The sequence below is a fragment of the Siphateles boraxobius genome, unplaced genomic scaffold, assembly GCF_051911475.1.
Source record: "Siphateles boraxobius isolate OS27281-9 unplaced genomic scaffold, OSU_SipBor_1 41, whole genome shotgun sequence".
Classification (NCBI taxonomy): Eukaryota; Metazoa; Chordata; class Actinopteri; order Cypriniformes; family Leuciscidae; genus Siphateles; species Siphateles boraxobius.
The window spans coordinates 38036819-38054299 of record NW_027509042.1 but is presented as its reverse complement, the minus strand read 5'-3'; the positions used below and the strand labels follow the sequence as shown (position 1 = coordinate 38054299).

General features: G+C 44.5%; 1 protein-coding gene across 11 annotated transcripts in view; it reads left to right on the top strand.

Moving 5' to 3' along the window:
- Positions 1–17481, top strand: part of kcnh7a (potassium channel, voltage gated eag related subfamily H, member 7a) — a 129800-nt gene that overhangs the window by 80320 nt on the left and 31999 nt on the right. For 4 of the 11 annotated variants that reach the window (XM_077199476.1, XM_077199470.1, XM_077199471.1 and 1 more), the window contains exons 4-6: positions 3635–4096; positions 12713–12733; positions 13516–13730. In XM_077199476.1, the coding sequence (XP_077055591.1) occupies positions 3635–4096; positions 12713–12733; positions 13516–13730 (698 nt within the window). Of the gene's footprint in view, positions 1–3634; positions 4097–12712; positions 12734–13259; positions 13284–13515; positions 13731–17481 lie in introns of all 11 variants that reach the window. The other 7 variants (XR_013193055.1, XM_077199477.1, XM_077199478.1 and 4 more) reach the window with 3 other exon arrangements.

Sequence of the window (17481 nt, the reverse complement as noted above, 5' to 3'; positions counted from 1 at the left end):
TTAGCTTTTGAATTAAATTGAATATTTAATGATAGTTTCCCTGTATGCTGTTTTACAGGTTCCTAATGTTGTTTTGGAGGTCTCTTACAAAAGGTTTACATGCATCCAAGGTCAAAAAACGCTTACATTTTCTCTCCACGAGTTCACACTTGCAAATAATCAGATTAAAAGAGTATGCGTATTTGGTGTGCTGTCCAAGGAGAGGTCTCCGAGCTTGGTGTTTTGGCACAAACCCAGAGTACTTCCCACGTATCCCTGGCTGTGATAGTAACCAGCCAAGAGTGAGGAGTTGGAATCATTTGAATGTGTTCCTCCCCAACTTTGTTAATAAATCATCATGTAAATTGCAGCATAACCTCTTTTCTTATGGTGTCTGAAACGGTCCAGACTCTCTAAACCCCCCCCCCTTTCCTGATTGGTCAGATGGCTCTGTCTATTGTGATTGGTCTACTGCTTAATTATCTACTTAGGAGAGTGTCTTCAAAAAGCTGTCTCAGTGTAGACGAAGGCCAAAGTGTCGAGAAAAATATGCATTTTCAAATGTATTCAGATAAGTGTAGACGTAGCCTCAGACTGCAGAAAACTGCTGACACTGCTTGAAATGTCACATCAACTACACAAATACAACAGAAACGGATGGCATGAGCTTTTCTAGGACACCAGTAATGATTCTGTTGGGCATCAAACTTTCAAGAAGTTCTCCTACACCCAGTTGTGGTATTGCCAATAATACAATGTTTGATTAAGCTGGTCTCACTCCACCCATAAAATCTTTAAGATAATAGGTTAAACGTATTTGGTTTTCTGTCCGCTGATGAGGGGCTCGATGAAGCAGCTTCAACCCGAGCTCTGATATACCCCCCACAGTGGCTAAATGTAGGATATGATTACGAAGGGCAAGGTACCTAAGATGAAGGTGGAGTTTGGGGAGGTGGAGGGATGCTGGAACAGCTGATGCTAGAGAGAGGTAAGCGGCTGCTTACTGTATACTCAGACTATTGATTGAATGATTAGATTGGCTCACTCCTCCCTAACTTACATTTAGGAACTTCATTTAACGAGTTTGTTGCCCATAAAATCTTTAAGATATTAGGTTAAACTTAGGTTAAACTTGGCCTGCTGTCCACTGATGAGGGCTCTATAAAGCAGCTTCAACTCTAGATCTGATATACCCCCCAAAATGTGCAGAATGAATTTGGGACAGCAAGTTAGATTAAGCATGCTAAAAATAATTAAGGACTTAAGTATACAGAATACCTAAAAGCTTAAAGCATGCTACCCCCCAAAAGGAGTGGAAATTTAAGCGTTATGGAGCATGGATAAACACTGCTGCGACAGTGATATTTAGCGGGGCTCCTGTAGGAGCTGGGCTGGAACGCATCTCCCTACTATGTTCACCATGTGGAGCTGTGCTCCGGCGGAAGCTGTGTTTGAAAGAGTGCGCCCGCGTTTGTTGCTGAGTGAACAACATGAGGCTTGTGGAAGTTTGACTGGGGTACATCTTCCCGCTGCACTGCTGCGGCAGTGACTTTCAGAAATTACTCCTGCGAGAGTATCTTGGGACTGGATGTTTGAGTACAAGGCTGGAGAATGCCCTGCCGCATGGAACCCCATGAAGTCAAAGGAACATGGGGCTCCCAGATGTCACAGATGGGGGAGGAGGTACTTGTCCCTAAAGGCAAACGGGCCACTGATATCCAAAGCGAACCTTACTGGAGGAATCCAGACCCCCCTCGGCTGATCAAGTTGCGGAAAGAAGTAACAACAGACGCATACTTAATAGGGTGTGGGGCCACCCAGGAGGGCAGAACTGTAAATGGTGTGTGGCCAAGCACACTTCACTCACCCCATATAAATTATTTGGAGCTTCTCACTGTGTGAAAGGCTCTGAATCATTTTCTGCCCCGTTTGCAGGGGCATCACGTGCTGGTACGCTGCGATGATACCACAGCTGTAGCACATATCAACGGCCAAGGGGGGGTGCGCTCCTCTAAGCTTTATGCTCTAGCTCACAAGCTATTAATATGGAACTGGTTACGTTACGGGCGACCCATGTCCCGGGCATACTGTACAGGGGGCGCAGACCTCTTGTCAAGCGGGAACCCACTCTATGGAGACTGGCGCATCCATCGTCAGATAGTGAGTCTGCTGTGGAAGAGATTGGGCCAGGCTACCGTTGATCTCTTTGCCTCACGTGAAAACGCCCATTGTCCTATGTTCTTTTTGCAACGGGACGAGGATGCCCCCCTCGTCATGGACGCACTGGCCCATCAGTGGACCAACATGTTGCTCTACGCAGTTCCTCCTCTTTGCCTATTAACATTGACTCTGGCCAGGGTGAAAGAACAGAGCCTGACTGATTTTGGTAGCAGGTGGCCCAAAACACCATGGCTTGCAGAGATTATTCCTCTGCTGTATGCCCAGCCGTGGCCCCTCCCATTACTCTCGGACCTCTTGTCCCAAGCGGACTGGGAAATGAACCACCCTCATCCAGACAGGCTTGCCCTCTGTGCCTGGGCCGTGAGAGGTCAAACTTAAACACACTGGGGTTCCCCCCACGTGTTATTGACACAATTCAGAATGCTAGGTCCTCTTCTACACAGTCCCTTTATGACTGTAAGTGGCGTGTGTTTGAGGATTGGTGTGAAGGGCGCCGGGTGGTATCTATCAGTGCTCAGTTTCTGATATTTTGTGATTTCTACAAGAAATTATGGATGTTGGAAAAGCTTTCTCTACTGTTAAGGTCTATTTAGAGGGTATCAAGTAAAGTCAAGTCATGGTGGTGCGCAACACCCTCTTATATTTAGATTTATGAAGTGGGACCTCTCCATGGTGCTGGAGGCTTTGTCTCAACAGCCTTTTTCTAAAAGCGTGCTGCACCGCTACAGCAAATGCTGACCAAGTATTTGAAGGTTGAGCAGCGAGCTCATTGGCTACTTGTATAGCAGGAACCAATCAGCTGTGCCCTATAGAGAATGATGTGATTGCAAGCGCATTGAGTTAAGGACCTATCAGCCACCGCCATCTAGTTTCATGACAGAACTTTGTATTTAATTTAGGCTTTTCACATATAAACATTCATTACCACACAAATCAGATATGGTAAATGGAAGCTCAAGCATGTTTGCAGGTTCATTCTCATGTGTAACGCAGCATGTTTGAGCTTCTGCAAGAACCAATGAGGTTTGTTCTCGCGAATCAAAAAAAGTACGATTGAGCTTTTGTCTATGTTTGCTGATCGATGTTTATATGTGTATAAAAGCCTAAATTCAATCTGTTCATTATATAAAGCGATCAAGTTTTTTCAGAAAATTTGGACTTAACTGCTCAATTCATATGGATTAGTTTCACAATTTCTGTATGAACATTTGAAGCTACAAAATTGTAGTTGTGTGGACTGCAAGTGGAGGGACAGAAATCTCTCAGATTGCATTTAAAATATCTTTTGTGCTCTCTCAAAAACTCCCTTAATTGTACAGGACCCCTTATCTTGAATTTTGAATTCACCCAAGCCCCCATTAATTTACAACCATGGAGAAGGACATGTATTTTTTATTACATTTTGTACAATATAATAAAATAATGCTTCTTTCTGGTAACCTCCCTTGAACCCTGCTCTGTCACTTTTTTGTAGAAAAAGGACGTTTCTTCCGTTTTCGTCTGCCTGCCCCACTAAGCATGCTAGGAGTGAGTAAGCAATCCCTCCCCCAAGAAGACCCGGATGAGGTGACCATTCATTCAGCTGATCAGAATGAGAAACGCTCTTCCTGCTCGTCATCTCTCTCCCTTTCCCTCTCTCCTCGTGAACTCCATCCACCAACCGGCGAGAGCTGTAGCCCCTCCTATGGAAATGACACCCGGGCTCTGATTGGCCAGAGTTGTCTGGGGTCATGCTCGCCGATCTCAGGGCCACAGGATCACTCGTCTCCACGGGGCCCCTGGGAACGGATGGACCCCCAGGAGCCTTTGGCGACTGCATCCAGGATGGCATCACAGGCCAGTATGTGCACATTTAGGAGACCATCATCTACACAAGATTTAGAAGGACTCAGTACGCACACACAGAGGACGTACCGTGATCGCCATGCTAGCGAAGGTATGCACATGTTTCTAAATACACATGCATAAGCTTTTATGAATTTTTCAGATTTAGACAACCAGATTTAGTTTGTGGTTCTAATAAAGTGACTTGATTTGGTAAAATCACAGCAACCAATGAACTGGAAATTAAATTAAAAACAAGCACACTCTTAACTCATCTTTTTGGGGTCTTTCTATTCACGTCTGTTGATCCTATTTTATCCATTGAAATGTCCATTGTAATTTCCATTACACTTCTATCATCCTATATATGTATACTGCTATTAATTTAGAAACTTTTTAAAATAAAAAAGAAGGTTCTACATGTGGGTAAGATATTTCCTTGAGAATTACACTTGGTTATGGGTGCAGTGTCAGACTTTTACTCAAAGTATCTAGCCAAAAATATACTTGAGTCAAATTAAGGTTTCCACATTTAAATGTACTTAAATATTTAAAAGTAAAAAATTATCTTTTTTCTTAGCCCTTGAAACTGACTGATGAAATTTAAGAGACAGGGCAGTTTTTTCATTAAAATGAATAATTTTCTCAATGCCTTGACTTTGTAAGGCTCTAGGACACGGCAGGTGTCTTTGACCTATATCCTGAAATGTGTTACCTGAAATTACTGAGTATTAAATTCAATTGCAGCTTGTTGTATAGTTGTTTGGCACTTGAATATCATTGTTTATGAACTGCTATAATTAAATTATTAAATTATAGCTGTAACTTATTTAAAAAGCATTGCTTTAGGTCAAAGGCCTAAAATGATGCCGTGACTGTAGAGATATATCTTCACATCTTGACTACAGCTCTGAGGCCAATTGAAATTGATTGTAAACAGTTCAAATAAAAATGACAAAAAGGTCAAGGTTGAGAGTCTTTATTAACTCCAAAACCAAACAGAAAAAAATCCATACAGGGGTTCTCCTCTCACACCAGGCACAACATTACATTTCATGGGGAAAGGGTCTCTCTCCCCCTGTCACAGGTGTGCGGGTGCTTATATCCGTCTCTCCGATATTCACTAGAATTAGAGACAGTTGTTAGTCATTAGTCACTTGACCTCCTTATCAACACTCGTCTCCGCACCTATTCTCCCGCTGCAGACCACGCCCTCCTGGCCACATTGATTTTATTGATTTTTATAGGAATGTGATGTGACTTGTTAGTTTAGTAAAACAGACAAAAATATGTATTTTAAAATGATAGATTCCCGTTATGATAACCAGTGAAATGTGTATCTTGGGCTTGAAGGCCTTTGAAATAAATTGAAAAGAAATATGCTGCTTTTTCCATAGAAATGTGATATAGTAAAAATGCATGTTTCATTAGTACTCTAACAAATTCCCCAAAATAATACTTAAAGGGGTGGTAAAACACATTTTTTCAAAGGCTTGATTGTGTGTGTGGGGTGCACTTTAACATGTGTTCCCTTTCAAGGGAACTTCGAGCTGCGTCAAACGCTGCGGGAACGCCCCTGCGTTGTGCGTCATGAAGCACGTATGGAATCAGCCCAATGGAGAGATGAAACGTCATAGGCGGGTGACGTCATCGACCAGGAAACTATAAAGCACCCCAAAAACACAAGCGCATTAGCTTCTGTGCTTTCAGTCGCGCTACATGTGAATCTGTCCCTGTGTGATATTGTCTGTCTTACATACCCTGCACCACACAAACAATTTATCCCTATATATATATATATTGAGAGATTATGGCGGACGAACAGCAGTTTAGAAAGTGTGTTCCTCCCTGCTCGCGTTATTTAACGAGCGGGGATACACATGATCTTTGTGTTGTTTGTTTGGGAGTTCAGCATGCCCAGTTTGCTCTCGAGGGAGCAGACTGTGAGCATTGCGAGCGTCTGCCGTTAAGGACGCTCCGCTCCCGCCGGTCGCTCTTTGAGGAGAGCGGTTCGGTGCGCGCTCCCCGCGGTTCGGGTCCCGCTTCTGCCGAGGCAGAGCGGCGGCGCTTATCGTGGGGATCGCAGATGGATCTCACAGCGGGGTTTGAGACGGGCTCTGCCTTATCTCTCCCTTCACCTGTGAGATCCAGTGCCTCAGTCCCGGGTTCGGAAGCACGCGCTGCGGTTTCTTCCGCTCGGGCTGAGGCACCAATGCTATCCAGTTCTGAGGAACTTGATGTTGTTAGTGTTGAGGGAGATGTGGAGGATTCGCCACCCCACACTCCTGAGAGTGATGAGCTTTTGGAGGTGTTAACAAGAGCTGTTGAAAAACTTAATATTGAATGGCCAGTGACTAGACAGGAGTCTGTTTCTAAATCAAAGTTGGATGAGAGATTTTTTGCCGTCACGTGTGCAGCCTCCACGCCGGTGCCTGCCGTTTTTCCATGATCTCCACACCGAGGTGTCGAAATCATGGAGAAAACCGGTGTCATATAGAGTGTTTAGTCCCCAGACTTCAACATACGCTAATATTATGGGAGCCAAGGCTCATGGTTATGGTGCGTTGCCTCGTGTGGAAGAGACGCTTGCGAGCCATCTCTCCCCCGAAGCAGCATCATCTTTTAAGGCACCGGCATTACCCACCAAGCCTTTAAGAAACACTTCGGCTTTGGTGGGTAAAGCATATTCGGCAGCAGGTCAGGCTGCGTCATGTCTGCATACTATGTCAATCTTGCAGGCATACCAGGCTGATCTGCTAAGGGACATGAGTGAGAGTGAGGAGGTCAGTACTGACGTAGTTCGCGAACTGCGTCAGGCTGCTGATTTATCCCTGCGTGCCACCAGAGAATCGGCCAAATTAATGGGTCGTTCTATGGCAGCTCTGGTGGCCGCAGAAAGACATTTGTGGTTAAATCAGACTAATATTAAAGAGAGAGAAAAAGCTTTTCTTTTAGATGCTCCTCTTTCTCCCATGGGGTTGTTTGGTGATGCTGTGAATTCAGTTATCGATAAATTCCAAGAAGAAAAGAAACAAACTGCAGCTTTTAAAAAGTTTCTTCCCCTTAAAGTTCATGTCCCTGGGGCTGCTGGGCGGGAGCAGCCCCGGCCGTCTTCGAGCTCATCACATAGAGCGCAGCAGAGGCAGAGTGTCGCGTCTCGTGCTCCCCCTGCTGGACAGTGGGCTCAGCCGCGACACTCTCAGCCGAAGCCTTCTCCCAGTAGAACTGATCTGAGGACAGTTATATTGGCTAAGAAGGCTTCGGCTAAGAAGAAGTCCTGACGCCAAGCCGTTCAGGATGCTGAGGGTGGTCCCCACCGAGGCGGAAAGGTGTTCACCTCTTTTTACGGTGCCCATTCCTCCTCGGTGCCCTCAGGGGCTCGTTCTGCCAACCCCGCCTTTATGCCGGGGCACAGACGATCCCAGCGAGCGCTTTCCCGAGGGACGCTCGCTCCCTCTGAGGAGGGTCTCAGAGCGGTCAGACCAGTTGTTCCCTGCCGGTGCGCCGTTACAGGGCGCTGCGTCTGCTGCTCAAGTTACACCAGAGGCCAGTCTCGAGAGGCTGGTACCCTTAGTAGAATTTCTGGCAGAGTGGAAAAGCCTTCCAAAAATATCTCATTGGGTCCTGCAGACAGTAGAAAAGGGTTATGCTATCCAGTTCAGGTGTCGTCCACCAAAATTCAGAGGGGTTCTGCACACAGTGGTGGGCCCCGAGCAGGCTCTGGTATTGGAACAAGAGGTGAAAACGCTCCTTCAAAAAGAGGCTATAGAACGGGTTCCTCCTCCCAGTTTGGAGTCAGGTTATTACAGCCGATATTTCATCGTTCCAAAGAAGGATGGGGGGTTGCGTCCAATTTTAGACCTGCGCATATTGAATCGCTCGGTAGGGAAGCTAAAATTCAAGATGCTCACTATCAAGCAGATCGTGTCTCAAATCAGGTCCGAGGACTGGTTTGTCACGATAGATCTGAAGGACGCATACTTCCATGTGTCCATCCTTCCACAACACAGGAAGTTCCTGAGGTTCGCCTTCGGGGGCGAGGCGTACCAGTACAGGGTTCTTCCGTTTGGCCTAGCTTTATCTCCCCGCACTTTCACGAAATGCATGGATGCAGCACTAGTGCCTCTGAGGCTTCAGGGCATTCGTATTCTCAATTACATCGACGATTGGTTGATTTTAGCTCAGACCGAGCAGATGGCGGTTCGGCATCGAGATGTCGTCCTCGCTCATATCAGAAAGTTGGGGTTGAGGCTGAACGCAAAGAAAAGTGTATTATCTCCTTCCCAGAAGACCACTTTTCTGGGTGTCGTTTGGGATTCGGTATCGATGCGGGCGCGACTCTCTCCGACCCGCATCGCTTCGATTCTCTCAGCTGTGAAACAAGTGAAGCTAGGCCAGCTACTCACTGTCAAGCAGTTTCAGAGACTGTTGGGTCTGATGGCAGCAGCGTCCAACGTTATACCTTGCGGCCTGTTGTACATGAGACCGCTACAGTGGTGGCTCAGGACCAAGGGATTCTCCCCGAGGGGAAATCCGCTCCGCACGTTCAAAGTCACGCGGCGCTGCCTTCGTGCTCTGGTCATGTGGAGAGAAACTTGGTTCCTATCCAAAGGTCCTGTGCTGGGGGCTCTTTGTCGTCGCATAACGCTAACGACGGATGCTTCCCTCACAGGGTGGGGGGCGGTCATGAGTGGTCGCCCAGCCCAAGGTCTGTGGCAGGATCATCATCTTTCGTGGCACATAAATTGTCTAGAGATGTTGGCTGTGTTTCAGGCTCTGAAACACTTCCTAACAGACCTGAGAGGCCATCATGTGTTAGTTCAATCAGACAACACGTCGGTGGTCTCTTATATAAATCATCAGGGGGGCCTGCGGTCTCGCCGGCTTTACAAGTTGGCCCGTCAGATCCTCCTGTGGTCCCAAGGGAAGCTACTATCTCTGAGAGCAATGTATCTCCCTGGGTATTTGAATGTGGTAGCAGACTCCCTGTCGAGGCAGGGGCCGAGGCCAGGGGAATGGAGACTCCACCCCGAGGTGGTGGAGCTCCTTTGGTTGAGTTTCGGTCGCGCCGAGGTGGACCTATTCGCTTCCAAGGAGACCACTCATTGTCATCGGTGGTTCTCCATCACTCTTCCAGCCCCCCTGGGGTTGGATGCTATGGTGCAGCCGTGGCCGAGGTCACGTCTGTACGCCTTTCCCCCGATTGCTCTGTTACCAGGAGTTCTGGAGAGGGTCCGCCGGGACGGGGTCAGTCTACTACTAGTAGCCCCGTTCTGGCCGGCCCGAGTATGGTTTGCGGACCTGATTTCTCTCCTGGACGGTTCTCCTTTGGAGCTCCCGGTCAGGAGGGATCTACTCTCCCAGGCGGGGGGCACGATACTTCACCCCCGCCCAGAATTGTGGAAACTGTGGGCTTGGCCTCTGAGGGGGCCCAGCTCATAGACTCCGGTCTCTCAACCGAGGTTGTTGAGACCATTCTTAACTCCAGAGCTCCATCCACGAGGAAGCTTTATGCCTTGAAGTGGAAACTTTTCACTTCTTGGTGTGGAGAACACCTGCAGGACCCAGTTAACTGCCCAGTGGGTGCAGTGCTGGAATTCCTGCAGGAGCGCTTCTCCACAGGGTTATCCCCCTCCACACTAAAGGTGTATGTGGCGGCACTAGCTGCTTTCCACGTCCCTTTCAGTGGAGTTTCTCTTGGGAGACACCCGCTTATAACTCGTTTCCTCCGTGGCACTTTGAGGCTGAGGCCAGCAGTTCGTACGAGGGTGCCGACTTGGGATCTGGCCATTGTATTAGAAGGTCTTTCCCTAGCTCCTTTTGAACCTATCGAAGAAGTTCCCGAGAAGTTTCTCACTTTTAAGACTATCTTTTTGCTTGCTATCTCTTCACTAAAAAGAATCGGAGATTTGCAGGCTCTGTCGGTTTCACCCTCGTGCCTGGAATTTGCACCTGGCATGGTTAAAGCTTTTCTGCATCCTAGACCAGGTTACGTTCCTAAGGTTCCTACTAATATTGTTAGACCTACGGTTCTGCAGGCTTTCTGTCCTCCTCCATTTATGTCATCGGACCAGGAGAAACTTAATTCACTCTGCCCTGTTAGGGCATTAGACGCTTATGTCCACAGAGCTGCCCTGTGGAGGAAATCAGAACAACTTTTTGTATGTTTCGGGCCACCCAGGAAAGGGTGTCCGGCGTCTAAACAGAGAATGAGCAAGTGGGTGGTTGAGGCTATCTCACTTGCTTATGAGTCGGCTGGCCAGCCTTCACCTTTGGTTGTCCGAGCTCACTCTACCAGGAGTATGGCTGCTTCTAAAGCTCTTTTGTCGGGGGTTTCCCTGAGTGATGTTTGTGATGCGGCTGGATGGTCTTCACCGCATACTTTTATTAAGTTCTATGACCTAGACTTAAGCTCTACCCCTGGGGCACAGGTGCTCTCGTCCTCTGTGCGCTAGTCTCACATGACGGTCATTTGGTCCTATGGCGACGTGGGTATTCGCGTTCCCGCAGCGTTTGACGCAGCTCGAAGTTCCCTTGAAAGGGAACGTCTCGGTTACGTATGTAACCCTAGTTCCCTGATAGGGAACGAGACGCTGCGTCGCTCCGCCATACTCCCGGCACTCCCGTTAGCGCTTCCTTCAAGCCTATCAGAAGCTAATGCGCTTGTGTTTTTGGGGTGCTTTATAGTTTCCTGGTCGATGACGTCACCCGCCTATGACGTTTCATCTCTCCATTGGGCTGATTCCATACGTGCTTCATGACGCACAACGCAGGGGCGTTCCCGCAGCGTTTGACGCAGCGTCTCGTTCCCTATCAGGGAACTAGGGTTACATACGTAACCGAGACGTTCATGCTTAGTTTTTTTAGAAAATTGCATTATTTTTCATATATTTTACATTTATTCTACACTGCTCGGTCCCTCCTTGTAAAAACGGTCTGATGTTTTCCGGGTTCTATAAAGCCAGTCCCTCAAAAATACGCAATGGGCTCAGATTGGTTAGCTTGCCCAGTGTGTTGTGATTCGCTAACCGACTAGTGCACCTTTTCCGGAAACGTCACGCCCCGTACCTTTACCAGTAGCCAGTTTGTGTTTTGGTGTATTATAAACGATGGCGTCATATTTCATATAATCGTTCTAACAAATTATACTACAGTCCTCAAAGACTGTAAAGATCTAACTCTAAAGGTCTTTGAGTAAAGACTGCGGATCTATAGTGATCGTTACTGACTGTATGGCACCGTTACTTTTGTATTTTCAGAACGATTGTAGCCAAATATCTGTCGACAGAACTATTAACCCAAAACGAACACTAAACATTGGATTTACTACAGTAGCCAAATTAAACACAGAACCATGTTTATCATGCCTGTAGATAAACAAGCGATAAACAATACATCAAAAGCTCTAATCAAAAAAATAATTTACTCTAATTCCAAGTTCGCTGTTGAGATTTAAAAAAAGTTTGTAACGTTAGGTTTGTCGGATAACGTTAAGTATGAATGAGCATTTAACAAGCTGGTTTGCAGAGCCAAACAGCGTTGCCAGTTGTTTACTTCCTTGCTACAACGTACAATTAACAATACAAACTATTACAGGAAAACACATTGACGAAAAATAAATCATACTTACAGATTGTGGCCCGTAAACAACAGCTTCTGTTCTTAAAGTTGGAACTGCTCCATCTTTCAGCACAAGCCGTTGTGCGAATCCTGCATTGAACTCGCCAAGATTGTAGAAGCTTTCCTCCGTAAAATGTGCAGCACAGAGAGCGAGATTTGGGTAATAATTAACCATTGATCCCTAACTCCCGCGACCCTAGGAAGGCTGAACAAAGGGGACCTGCACTCCGGGCACTGATGAAAATAACAGCGTTTCGACGGCATTGCGGCGCCAGCAACACTCCTATACCACAATAACTCTTCTCCAACGCAATATGAAATGGCCTCGCCCCCCTTATTTCGTATTCTCGGAGGAGGGGTTTATATAAATATTGGGGTTTGCTGACGTCAGCAACCCTGAAGGAATGTCGTGTAGTCCAAAACCGGCTGTTTTAAAACTAGTGGTCTCTATATAATATAAAATATGAAAGCATACATTTGTGGTAACACTTTAGTTTATTGTCCTTTTTACACGTTACATGTAGTTACTATAGTAATAACTAAAATTATGCATAATTAAATGCAAATAAATCCTAACCCTATGGAAAGTACATGTAGTTAATTAATATTACTAATTAACGTATTACTTATTAAATACTCAGTATTTATAATTACAAGGACACCTTAAAATTAGACACCTTAACCACATTTGCTATATAAGCAAAAATGCCACTTTAAAGGGGTCATGATATGGATTTTTTAAAATTATTTTAATATGTTCCTTAAGGTTCTCTTATAATCTTGAATAAAAAAATTGCACAAAAAACAAAACAAATATATATGTGTAACTATTATTTTCAACACTCATTCTGACCCTCTGTCTGGAATGATCTTTTAGATCTACTTCTAAAAGTAGCAACAATATTGGGGAAATTCACCAAAAATCATTATTTATAGTTCCTCCCCACCAAAATGATTTATTGTTTTTATGAACCTACTTTCCATCTAGGTACATCTAACACACAGTTTAAAAACCTAATAGATCTCACCTATCACTGATGGTTTTGACTGCCTTTCACTGTCTTTCTCTTCTTTCACCCTGTCCATCTGTGATCTATTGCTCTCTCAGATAATGGGCGTAGTATTAAAGGTAACAGAGCTGTTACTCAGCACATGCTTGCCTGCCTGTCTGTATGAAGCATGCTCGGCCGAAATGCATCAAATTTACAATCACAGAATACTTTCAAAGAAAATACTGATAAATAAGTGTACGTGTGACAGAGGGACAGAGGAGACATTTGCATGCGTAATGCCTTACGTGACATGAAAGTGCATGGGATAAAAATCACTTTTTTAAGAACTAAGTTTCAGCTTTTGCAGCTTCTTCTGTCTTTTTATTCTTCCTCTCCCTTTATCTTTCTCTAAATCTCTCTTTCTGAACCTACATGATTTTCACTGGAGAATGGATTGTTTAGATTCTGGTAGTATTCTTGTCATAAATCTTTTCAATTTACAAGACTGTGGACCATTTTAGTTCAGCGATCTGTTTACATCAGTAGAGTTCTTGAGATGATACCAGATTCTCCTAACCTTTGACCTCCCTCCTGACTTTCTCAAAAGTTAAATCATTCTCTGCTCCCCTTCCCTCTCTCTTTCGCTCTCTTCTTATTGGCTAGTGTCACGCTCTTGGATGGCTGGGGGTATGGCTAGAGCTTCACTTCTTTGATTTAATCGTTGGCATGTCTCTGTCGTCTGTGCGTCTGCTGTCTTTGTATTTGTGTTTGCAATTGTTGTTGTTAGTGATGGTTTTAATAATACTGGTCTGGAAATGCAGATTCTTAAAATGAACAGTGTTGATGTCACTATTAATGTGAGTCCTGCTAGATGAGAGAGAGTTGTACATTGTTCATAATTTGTGTGTATGTGCTTCAGGTCCATTTAATCAGATCAAGTCCAGCCTTCTGGGCTCCACGTCTGACTCAAACCTCACCAAGTACAGCACCATCAACAAGATCCCTCTCATCACTCTGAACTTCTCAGAGACAAACAATGACAAGCGGGCATCATCTCCGCATTCCTCAGAGAAAACCATCATTGCACCAAAGGTCAAAGATCGGACACACAACGTCACAGAGAAGGTCACACAGGTGAGAGATGTTCACAATTATAAATGCAGCACCCAAAAAAAGTGGGTCAACAAAGTGCTTTCACAAAGGCTATTAATTACTATTAAAATACTAGATTAGTGTCTCTCTATTGGAAAGTCAGACATATAAAGGGTTGTGTTGTAAACCTTGTTCTTCTTAAGTGTAGAAAAACTCAGAAGTGAAGACCAGGAGACTTGGCTTATCTTTTAAGCAGGATTCTTTATTTGCTGTAGTCTGCTTCGTCCAAAATCTTACCAAAGTCTAACTAAATATCTAAAAACACAGTGTTTTATCCTTCCAAAGGGGGAAGGATTTACATAAAAGGGGGGAGGCATGAACAAAGCATGTAAATGTGAAGTACAGGAATCAGCACTTTACCGGAAGTTCCACAGCCCTGATCTCGTCAGCATAGCAGGGTGATTCAAATGTAAATATCCTAGTCCAATCAGCCAGACTCTTCACCGACTGGGACAGTGGCTCCGAGAGCCATTATAACCAAAGGTGAGAGTTTCAGTAATCTGCCCGACTGTATCACCCATCTTAATGGCCAGGAAGTGCATACAGACAAAAGCTAATGTCCGACACCTGAATTGCTTGACTTACAATAGAGAGATCAGGACTGGCAATGAATCTCTTACTGATAATTCTGATATCATCATTTATACTTCAAATGCAAAATTCAGTCTACTAAACTTTCTCAGTGTATATACTATTGTATTGGAACCTAAAAACATTTAATAAATTTGTAACACTACAGTTGTTTTAATAAGAAATAAGAGGCCTGCAGCTGGTAGTAAAAGTTAGACAGGACTAACACACACACAGAGACACACACACACACACACAAGCACACACACACACACACACACACACACACACACAAACTATATTAGTGGTTCCCAAGCTGGGGGCGTGACAAGGCTAAGGGATATTGCACAGTCAGCAGATTGTTATGGAAAAGAAACCTCTTCAGGGTGAAACAAGACCCCACTGTGTAATTATCCCGCTTATTTTGGAGCTACTTGATTAATTTGACATTTTATTACCTCAGGACTCGCCGTAACCGCTTGAGTGGTCTGTTATCGGTTGTAGCGGTTGTTGTCGTGCAATAACAGACCACTAGATGGAGCGGTTGAAGAATAAGAATTGAGTTTTGCTGGGAGCCCTGTAAAATAAATGAATGATGCATGGTTATGCACTAAGCAAGTTTGTGAAAGGTCTGCTAGTGCCAGGTAAACGTAATTCGTAAAACGTAAAAATTATTCACAAATACCAAAACCACATGTCTAGAAGTAGAACCCATTATAATCAGTGATGCAGTCTACTGGATGTGGCGCGACGCAACAGGACAATCCCTGACAGTAAACTGATGCAACGTTCATGTTTCCGTTTCCAGTAGACAGTCTCAGGCTGTTTCGGCGCAGTTCGGCCGTCAAGTCCGCTCCAGTGAAAAGACAATATGACAAGGCCTATCTTGCCCTCGGAATCACCAGTACAATGGTTGGTAACGAAGAGAGACCACAGTGTGTTACGTGCCTCAGAATATTAACTTCTGACAATATGAAGTCAAACAAGTTAAGACGCCCCATAGTGACTAAAAATCATTAACAGAGAGAAACCTGTTGATGTTGAGAAGTTGTAGTACTGTATCAATTACAATATTTTAAATTAATCCTTTAGAATTTTGGAATCAAGGTCATGTCTGAGAGTGTCTTTATGTGGGTGCATCTATATTCATCAAAAAAAGTTAGCTCAAAAAGTTGAAGCAGCACTGCTGTTTTCAACATTTATAATAATCAGAAATGTTTCTAAAGCAGCAAGTCAGCATATTAGAATGATTTCTGAAGGATCATGTAACACTGAAGATTGGAGTAATGATGCTGGAAATTCAGCTTTGCCACCAGAGGAATAAATTAAATGTTAAAACATATTTAAAAAAATATATATATATTTTAAATTGGAATATTTCACAATATTACTGTTAACTGTATTGTTTAAACGTATATAAATGCCTCCTTGGTGAGCAAAGGGTAGGTAATTCACAATTATTGTGATAATAATTCACAATTATACATGTGAATACATTTGTCATAAAGTAGTTCTCCCTCCATAAAATGTGTCTTCCTAAACTTTTAACAAAAAGTTATAACCAATTTTCCAAATTAATATTTAGTCATGTTAGTAGTGTACTCTTGCAGCCTCTCTCAAAACACTGCAAAACAAGGAATTTAAATAATTAAAGGTACACTATGTAATTTTTTTTAGCAAAAAAAAAATAACATTGTCTAGAGCCGATCCTGACCTCCCTGGGGCCCTAAGCAAAATTCTGTTAAGGGGCCCTGACCCATGAGCCATATAAACTATTTGCCATTTCCACACAGTCACAACTGACACCCCAGTGCTCCCACTACAATCCTCCCTCCTTAAACTAGTACTAATGACCAGTAATGACTAATTCCATCTTGCTTTATTGCAGAGTTGTAACTAAACCTTGACTTGGAGACTAGATAATCATTGTCTTGTTTTAAAAGTATGGTTGCCTATGAGGAGTGCCATCACGCCCATATTGTACTGGTCCCCACAGATGTTTTGCTGGATAGTGAGCGTTTCATTTCGTGCACGCGCATATGAACGCATGTTAATGCGGTTATCTTTTCCGAGCTGCAGTTTATAAACTAACACCGTTGCCCTTTGTCGTTTATCAAACGTAATAAATAGTTGTATTTCACTCTCACTTTTTTTTGTCAGGCACAAAGTCACAGCACACAGCCCTGGAAGTGTAAGCCCATTAGCAAGACAGACACAGAAAGACCAAAAGATGCACTGCTGTTGGGTTAAACAGACAGACAGTCTAGAGATGCACTGCTGTTGGGTTAGACAGACAGACAGTCTAGAGATGCACTTCACTTAACTTTATTGTTCTTTGCTGACATCAAACTTGGAGAGGAGAGAACACGTCTAACTGATAGGTGTTCCCGCAATTCACTCTCATGGTGTTTTTTTCTCTCTTTTCGCGACCAGAAGGACAGTTCCGCTTAATTTTCTCATTGATGTTGTAAACTTTGATTGACGTGCTTTGACACGAGGGAGAGGCGGGGCCTTGAGTAATTTGCGGGGCCCTACGCAATTTGCGTAGTGTGCGTATTGGGCTTATCGGCTCTGACATTGTCAATACATCATCTAATCTTCTTCCAAATGTGTTTTTGTCTTACCCTGATTCACTATGATTTCCATTACACGAGAGAAGATGTTAAAACTTCATGCTGATTTCTACTCGGCTTTCGCCAAGTTAAGCACCAACTAAGACGTAGCTTTACAGTAACCTATGCTTCTCCATCCATTTACGCTTCTTTCCAAATGGTGATGTGAATCTCCTTCTGTCTGGTGTTAATAGTGTATTTGCGCACACAACGGCTGCAACCACAGTACAGTCCCCTCATGACAACCGTCTGGATTGAGCAGAGTAGGGGACATCTCTAGGGTCTTCAAGTGGGCACCTTCCGTCCTCAGTGTTTCGTCGACTAGCCCACGACACCTCAAGAGCGCTCGACAGTGACTCTGGTGTCCCAGAGTCACCCCCCTCCGTCCCCCACTCAACTCAGCCCAGCTTACTGACCTTTACGTCCCTCCTGCTGCTGAGGCTGCTCCTTTGACCTAACCACAATCTCTCAACCTCTCCACAACCCGACCATACGCGCCAACCCGTTTGACTAAGGCTGTCGAGCCCCACTGCGGACGTTAAAGCGGTCAG